The following is an 8,987-nucleotide window of genomic DNA, read 5'->3' on the forward strand; positions in this document are numbered from 1 at the left end:
TGCCCAGCTATTCCTTCACCTAAGTAAAACGACAGCGTAGCAACATGGTTGCTGCATAAGGGTCGATCAAACACCTAAAGCACTAAAGATCAATACATATATATACACACACTAACACCAAAGAAACAATCCAAAGCAAAACAACATTCAACACACAACTACAAGAAGAAGGTCACTGAGACGAGAGAATAGATTCAAAGACGTAAAATGGCGTTTCCTGGGGCTCGTTTTCTTGTCTTTTTCGCCTTCTTGTGGTTTTCATCTGTCTTGGTCGAATGTCGGGTTCGCCATTACAAGTTCAATGTAAGTATAATGCAGCTCTTGAATTGTGTTGAAACAATATACAACATAGAGCAAAACGTGTATGTGATTGATGCTAGTACTAAATCATTCATGCATGCATGTGTTGTTTAAAGAAATTACAAAGAAGGTATTCACGTGAGAATGTTGCATATTTTTGAGTAAAATCAATGTATTCACGTATATGCATTGATTTTTGTTGGTATGAATTAATATTATTTTATGTGTATATAATCGAAAAGTCCATACACATACATAATACGTGCATGTAGAACTGAAATCTCACATTCTCATTCTAATAATCATTTTTCACATCATATTATCTCATGAAACAATATATGTATCTAGATAGAATATTAACAAATCATAAATGAACAGGTGGTGATGAAGAACTACACCAGGCTTTGCTCTAGCAAGCCCATTGTGACAGTAAATGGGCAATTTCCCGGGCCTACTCTTTATGCTAGGGAAGATGATAATGTGCTTATTAAGGTCACAAACCATGTCAAATACAATGTCTCCATTCATTGGTAAGTACACACAACACATACTTATGCACGTCTTGTTATATGGACTGTGGTACTTAATGTGGATGTTTATAGGCATGGGATCCGGCAGCTGAGAACGGGCTGGGCCGACGGGCCTGCATACATCACACAATGCCCGATCCAGCCGGGTCAAAGTTACGTGTACAACTTCACCATAACGGGTCAGAGGGGAACACTGTTCTGGCACGCCCACATCCTCTGGCTTAGGGCCACGGTCCATGGTGCTATCGTCGTTTTGCCCAAGCTTGGAGTTCCTTATCCCTTCCCAAAGCCCAACAAGGAAGTTGTTGTTGTCTTAGGTCAGCTCACACAATATTTGAGATATCGGATATGAGTATCGATATAATATCAGTTATACTCAAGGATGTATCAGTATGAGTATGGGTATCATCTCTGATACTATCAAGGATGTATGACTGATATCCCTTACCAATACTGGATATCCTGATATGGATATCAAACGCCCCCTTAATCATATTTTAGAGGGGTTTCTGGTTATGCAGACTCTGCCTCTTAGATCGGTCTTAACGTTTACATGTTTGTTTGTTTACAGGAGAATGGTGGAAGTCAGATACAGAAGCGGTGATCAACCAAGCCATGAAGTCGGGGTTGGCGCCAAATGTATCAGACGGCCACACCATCAACGGTCAACCAAAGCCTGTACAAGGCTGCAACGGGCAACGAGCGTTCAACTTGCACGTCAAAAACAACAAAACCTACATGCTCCGCCTCGTCAATGCTGCACTCAATGAGGAGCTCTTCTTCAAAATCGCGGGCCATAAGCTCACGGTTGTCGAGGTCGATGCCACATACGTCAAGCCCTTTGAAACCGACACGATCATCATCGCCCCAGGCCAAACGACCAATGCCATTCTCAAGGCCACCAAAGCCCCTTCAGGAGCCAAGTACATGGTATCAGTCTCTCCCTTCATGGATGCCCCAGTGGCAGTCGATAACGCTACAGGCATAGCCCTCGTTCGCTACTCCGGACCCGTCACCTCTAACGGGCCCGTCCCAACATTCCTCACGAGCCCGCCCCTCCAAAACTCAACCTCATTGGTCAACAAGTTTTACAGATCCCTCAGAGCCCTGAACTCAGCCAAGTACCCTGCTCGGGTCCCTAAAAACATCGACCACGACCTCCTCTTCACAGTCGGACTCGGGATCAACCCTTGCCCGACATGCAAAGCAACCAATGGGAGCCGTATTGTGGCCGCGATCAACAACATGACGTTCGTTATGCCCAAGACCGCGCTCTTGCAAGCGCACATATTCAACATAAACGGCATTTTCACCAAGGATTTCCCCGGACAACCGCCCCATAAGTTCAACTATACCGGCGCAGGGCCCTCTAACCTAAGAACAACCACAGGCACCAAAGTCTATAGCCTCCCATACAACGCAATAGTCCAGCTTGTCCTACAAGATACTGGCATCATAACAGCCGAAAGCCATCCAATCCATCTCCACGGATTCAACTTCTTTGTGGTAGGTAGAGGTTTAGGAAATTATAACCCGAAATCGGATCCTAAGAGGTTTAATCTGGTTGATCCTGTGGAGAGGAATACAGTAGCCGTTCCTTCCGGTGGGTGGACAGCCATCAGATTTAGAGCTGATAATCCAGGTAATCAAACTCTTTGAACTATAAACAAGTTGATCAAACTGACATTTTGACAGTTATATTTGTATATGAGTTATAACACATGAATATGGTTGCAGGGGTATGGTTTATGCATTGCCATTTAGAAGTGCACACAACATGGGGATTGAAGATGGCATTTTTAGTGGAGAATGGAAAGGGTCCAAATCAGTCTGTTCTTCCACCACCACTTGATCTTCCCAAATGCTGAATTTGATTGAGATTCCTTGTTATCAGAACTTTGAAGATGATTAAACTAAAGGCAAACAAGCAAGCAGAGAATCCAGAGTAGTAGAAATTCAAGTTAGTTGAATAAAATAAGGGAAGGGAATCTCTATTAGTTGGCAGGCTTTCTTGGAGGGTATAAGCCAATAATTATTTATGATTTTCTCCTGTTTTTTCATCTGTGTTTTTTGTAATTTTTTGGTTCAGATTTGGTCTTTAAATTGATAAAGACATTGTTTAAGTGCAAAATTAATGCTAATGATGATTTTTTTTTCCATACGAATTTCTATCTTTGACATCAGTGATTGAGATAAGGTCAATTTTGATTCAGTTGATGTTATGATCACTCATAGTCCCTCAAACTACATAAAGGGTCAAACATGAATTGAACAAAGGGTCATTTTCATCTCCTACCTTTTGACAAAGCTTCCATTTTAATTCTTAATAATGATGTCTTTCTGAATTACTCTTCTGCTAAACACTTGAAAGTTTCTACATTAGCAGCAACAAAAAAAGACCATTATAAGCTCTACCAAACTAACTATAACCCACTCAATTACTTTTCACTAAACTAAGACAATCCAGTATATATAAATACCATTTTATATAATCCCTCCATTTAAAATAATTACTCTTTGAATACAAATATATGTTATTTTAGAGCAATTTTCTTTTATACAAATACATGTTATTTTACTAACTTTTACCATATTTTTCCCTATACAATTATTATGTTAAATTTCATTTATTTCTCTAGACATTGTTTTATACCTTTGCAAGGATAGTAGAGCTATTTAGGAAAAGAAAATTCTACCTTAATTTATATAAAATTTTATCTAAAAATATGTATTTATATCCGGATAGGGCATCTTTTTAGATTCAGTTAGAAAATAATTGTCTTTTGGATATTTTTTCTCAAAATATGAACATTTTTATCCCCTAGTAGTATAAACTTTAGTGATTATGATTACTTTTGATTTTCAACTAAAATAATAGTGGTAATTTTGTAAGTGATTTTTTCTTAATTTGTGTGTAACTCACAAATACTTTGAAACAAACGGAGTAATGATTAACCAATCCATTCTGAATATTAAGTTTTCTTTGAGTCAAAATTACACCTTTACCCCTCCTTTATGTTCCCCATTCTTTTGGTCACTCCATGAACATGAATATACAGACATGTATTTACAGTTTCCAAGAAGGATTGATCTTTAAGGTCCACAAGAAAGCACATTAGCATTCACCAATGGAGAATGGAGAGCTCCAAACCTATCTCAATTATAGTGCAAGATATTTTTTTTCTTCCTTTTGATACTAAAAAAAAGCTGAAGATAAGCCACTAAAAACCCTAATCCAGATAACCAATTAGAGATTAAGAATCTCCATTCTGCTTTCTTCTGGAGGTGAATGGGGTAACAGTACAGCTAGCCAGTATATAATTATTCAGAGGGAATATAAAGGCAAGCTGGAATATTCATAGTTCAATTTCATGATGCTGGATTATTTAATCAATTACTTAGAGTTAGAGTTCGAGTTAGAGGGTAGTAAAAAGACAATACTAGCTGTTGTGGTTCTTCTTTTCACTGAACATCATATGACAGAGGAAAAAACATGAACAGATATCAAGAAACAATAACATAAAAGAATAGCAAGAAACACAAGAGACTCCATTAATATACTGCAAAAATAGTATGAATCTCCATTGGAGAGCACTAATCATGTCTTCTTCCTCCTTCCTTTTTTATATACAACCACCCAAACTATTCGCCAGCAGAGGTGATTAGTTTATTGTGTTACAAATTGCAGAAGATAATGAATTTTAATTCATTGGAATTCGGTCAAAAGCATCGAAAAGAAAGTAGTGGGCAAAGGTAGCCTTGCTCACAAGCAAAGGCTTCAGCATCTATCTCAGATTACCTTATACTGTACAAAAAAAATACTCCCACTAAGAACCTATTACATATAACTCCACAAAAGGCTCCAAAAAGATAGCAGTATAAACAAATCCATAATATTAATATATTCTCTAGTCAAATGAAACCCACTTTCACAGAACAATGGAAGTCCACCATTGTTCTTGCTTCGAGGATTTTAAACAAGGATTTATAGTAAATCTCCACTCATGTTCAACCATAGCCACTAACTAATGACATACTTATTAATGTACAAGGTAACACAAAAAGGTGTAACATATAGTAAAGATTCCGCCATGGAAGATTGTAAAGATTCTGATATTTACATTAAGCAAGATACAGAGAACCCAACTGCCCATTTTATGCATAATTTCTTAAAACCATAGGGAATTAAATCAGATTACAAGACAGAGAATAACCCAGAATCTCTTCTAAAACATAGGCATTATACAAGCCAACCAAGAAATTGGCCACCATGGAGTGGATCATCATCATGTCTTCCAGAAAGAATACAAAATGCAAATACTCACCCTAAAAAATAAAGCTAAGCCATGCACACTGAAAATGATACCTGGAAATTAACTAATAGAGGGGCTCCAAACCTCATTTCTTCTTACTGAAACATTGTATTGTACGGTTCGCAGTGAGACCCTCCAACTCCACCTCTGTTTTGATCTTGCAGTGTAAGCCCGTATGAGAACATATGACATGGAGGTTCTTGTAATGAGTTTTCACTAAATTGATTGAAAATCATTTCTCCTCCTCCTCCTCCTCCATTTCTGTATTTCCATTCAAAGATGTCAGCTTGTTGTTGCGGTGAGGACTGAGATGTACTGCTGCTTGTTGAAGGATCTTTCTCTTCTGAACAATGGATGGTCGTTATGTCATGTATGCTTGATCTTCTCTTCTCTTTAGGCCCTGAAATTTGCCTAAGAAAGAACTTTTGAGCATGGCTGGCAACTTGGGTTGGTGTTCTTGAGGTCACAAAATAGTGAGAAATGTTCCTCCAATCTCCTTTTCCATACTTCTTCAACCCCAACAGAAATTGCCTGCAAATTGTTTAGAATTAAGCTTAGATAAATCAGCATTATATAATGGAATGGAGTGAAAAGCTTTGTACCTGTGTTCTTCTTCAGTCCAAGGAACACCTTTCTTCCTCTCCTGATCAATAGCTCTCGCGGAAGAGCTTCTCTTACCTCCAGGAATGTAGATTTCGCCAGGAGAATCAAATCCAAGGTGAGAATCATCGGCCCAGTCTAAAGTAAAAGCACTGCTTGTATACCCAGGAATAGGGATAAGCCCAGCTTCGATATCACTTATATCTTCTTCCAACTCCCTGTAGTGCTCGATCACATCTCGAACTGACTTTCCAGGGATCATGTTTGCAACCTTGATCCAACGGTCAGGAGTGTCCTTGTCGTGCAATGCTAGAGCGTTCTCGAACATCTTGTTCTCCTCGTGGCTCCAATTTGAGGCGTTTCCATCACCAAATAGCCAGCTACTTGAATCGCAGTTGTAAGAGGTTGATGGTGCAGGAACTCTGGGTCTCCTGCTCATTTCGTCCAACAGATTGTGTGCAGAGTCAATTCAGTTACCCACAAGATATTTCATGCAATTAGGAATCGCGCCTTTATAAAAGAAAGGCTTGAGAGCAAATGAACCCCGTCGAATCAGATCGAAGGAAAAGGAGGGAGAAACAGAGTATGGGATAAGTTAGAGTGAAATTTGAGAGGGAGCGTTGACAGGGAAAGCTTAGAGGTTCAGTTATTATAAAGAGAACAATGAAGAGACAGAGACGTCAATGAAGTGTTTTCAAATTGCTATTGGATGAGCTCTAAGTTTGTGGGCACCTGTGGTCTGAGGTCAATCAATTCTCAATCACAATAAAAAAGACGAGGAAGACAACCAATCAGAGCTCAGAAAGGGTTTACTTTTTTAAGGAAAACAGGGGAGGATTAAATTAGGGTTTGGGAGAGAAATTAACAGAGGGGTTGTGCTTGTCTAGTAGTAGCTGACAAACGCACATGAGGAGCATATGAACTTTCTAATCAAGAAAAATGGTGGAGGAAATACCATTTTCAAGGTGGGGGTGGGGGACTGCAAACAGAGGTTTAATACAATTCTCTATCTGGGAGAAAGGTTAGAGAAAGCAACATCCTTCCTAACTCCTTTTTCTCCAACACAAGGACTTGAAACAAACAAACCACCATTCTTTCAAGCTTTGACTTTTTAAATATAATATAATAACACCCTGTCATGTTTTTTTTTCCCTCTCCCCTCCTTTCCTAATGTAACTAGGATTTTCTCATTTGATGTCTACGGACTTTTTTTTCCTTTTGGCATACTCTATTCTCGTTTATGACATGGAATAACCAATTTTGTCATGATCTAATATGAGACTGTGAAAGCCCAAAGTCGACCTTCTTCTTTCGTTATCCTACTCTGATCTTCAAAACTGTTCCATCATCTTCTGGCCTCAGCCACGACACCGTCAAGCCCCTTCGTGTTGATTTCATCGACTTTTCGTACCCAAAAAAGTAGTAATATAGTCTTAATATAGTTTATACATGCTATTCCTAGTTATTGCAGTTTATTTCCAGTGAATTGCGAAATTCTCTTATAAAGGGTTTTCGTTAAAGATTTGCATGTTTACGTGTAAGAAGACGTATGGAGTACTCGGTACTCATGGTGATACAGAGATTTCCGAAGGATACGGATCTAGGATACGAGTCTTACAAAAAACAAGAATTCAAATTAGTAAAAATGAAGTCGGACTCAGACAAACAAAAACGACGACAAGAACCCCCAATTGAATGGGCGCCTGTAGACCCATGTCGCACGACCTATCAATAGGAACGGCGACAAGAACCCCCAAATTGAATTGGCGTTGTAGACTCATGCCGCACGACTTACCAACCCGAATCTTCTTAAGACGGAAGTGTTGGATAGAGATGGAACTTTTGGAACCGGAACCGGCGAACCGGCCCGGAACAGCCGGTTTTCGAACCGCCGGTTGATGGTATATATACCTAATATAGGGACTTGAACCGATAGGAATGCGACAAGAACCCCCAATTGAACGGGAGTGCTAGACCCTTGTCGCACGACTTACCAACGTTCGTCATCTATAACTCTACACAACCTAGAATCGTTGACGAACTAGAAGCACAAAGAGTTCGCATTGGCTGGCCGAATTCACCAATCCTATGACGAATTGAGACAGACAAAATAACTAGTGCCTCGATGTGAATCGATACTCTCGCAGGGAGTTTTTGTATTTGAGATCAACGTACTCTCTTGGAGCGTTCTTTTTGTTTGAACAAAAGCTAACCTACCTATATTAATGATAAATGGAAGTCTTATATATGACTTCTAATTCCTAAACATTAAAATAAAATAAAATAAATTTATTAATAAAAATTAAAACTCACGTACTAACTAATTAGCTAATCTACTAACTTAATCTTCTAATCAGCTAATAAGCCACGACCAACCTAAACTAACAATTCAAGATTGCTGAATAAAATAACAACTATATCTAATAATATAATACTAAACAATCGTGTCATCCTACGATCGTCTTAGGACTCCAATCCGTATCACATGGTCTATTCAAGGAGCTGAAATGTAGGGTCTATGTCGAATGTTTTAAAAGATTTTAAGTTGAGTACAAAAAGGTAAAATACCCCTACTATGATAAAGTTTACAATGTAATTAATTCAATATAAGGGATAGCCTGCCTTGTGTACATGTCACGGTTGTGTTTGTAAAGAATACAAAGCTTTTATCTCTTGGTTATATGCACCCATTCTGGACGACTCTTAACCTTGAATAGTCCCCATATTACAATGTAAAGAGCCTTAAACACAGAGTGAACAAGAATATGATTGATGAGTTTGTTCAAAAGAAATTCGAGAACCTATCCATGGATGTACAAACGAGGTGTATGTATGAGATGAATAAGAATGCATACACATGAACATCTGTTGAGCAATAAGCGTGAAGCACAAGGAGAGACCTCCAAGAGTGTTGTAAAGAACATAACACTTGTAGGATTGAACAAGAAAATGCCTCTCAATGGAAGTATGCTAGAAACGAGGAGGCTCAAACACCCCCCTAAGAAACAAAGAGCCCCATGGATAGGACCTACGCAATTCCTTTGCTCATTAGACCCATCCCAAACAACCCATGACCATTAGGTCAAAAAAGTATCACAAGTATTGCTCGAGGTGTGTCAGTGAGTTCATAATAGGGTGTTATAAAATTAAGGATGATGGAAACCATGACTTCTGAAAATAGTTTGTAGTCTTAGTGACTTTGAAGTTAGCTAGATGGTATAAAAGACGATCTGGTATACTGGTG

At 38.8% G+C, this 8,987-nt stretch overlaps 2 protein-coding genes across 2 annotated transcripts; one reads left to right on the forward strand and one right to left on the reverse strand.

The window, feature by feature from the left end:
• The first annotated feature begins 207 nt into the window (after positions 1–207).
• On the forward strand, positions 208–2,698 carry LOC141251324 (uncharacterized). Its single transcript, XM_073670292.1, has 5 exons — positions 208–303; positions 679–830; positions 903–1,147; positions 1,402–2,472; positions 2,568–2,698. The coding sequence occupies exons 1-5, from the start codon at positions 208–210 to the stop codon at positions 2,696–2,698; spliced, it is 1,695 nt and encodes a 564-aa protein (XP_073526393.1).
• A 488-nt stretch (positions 2,699–3,186) lies between these two features.
• On the reverse strand, positions 3,187–6,182 carry LOC141251325 (uncharacterized). The gene is made up of 6 exons (XM_073670293.1): positions 5,746–6,182; positions 5,243–5,674; positions 3,837–3,921; positions 3,754–3,758; positions 3,484–3,502; positions 3,187–3,204 (listed from the first exon to the last, which is right to left on the reverse strand). Exons 1-6 carry the CDS (start codon positions 6,180–6,182, stop codon positions 3,187–3,189), a joined length of 996 nt encoding a protein of 331 aa, XP_073526394.1.
• Positions 6,183–8,987: the final 2,805 nt, after the last annotated feature.

This window comes from Phyllobates terribilis, unplaced genomic scaffold, assembly GCF_046119375.1.
Source record: "Phyllobates terribilis strain yellow unplaced genomic scaffold, ASM4611937v1 Scaffold_6871__1_contigs__length_41442, whole genome shotgun sequence".
In the NCBI taxonomy this organism is placed as follows: domain Eukaryota; kingdom Metazoa; phylum Chordata; class Amphibia; order Anura; family Dendrobatidae; genus Phyllobates; species Phyllobates terribilis.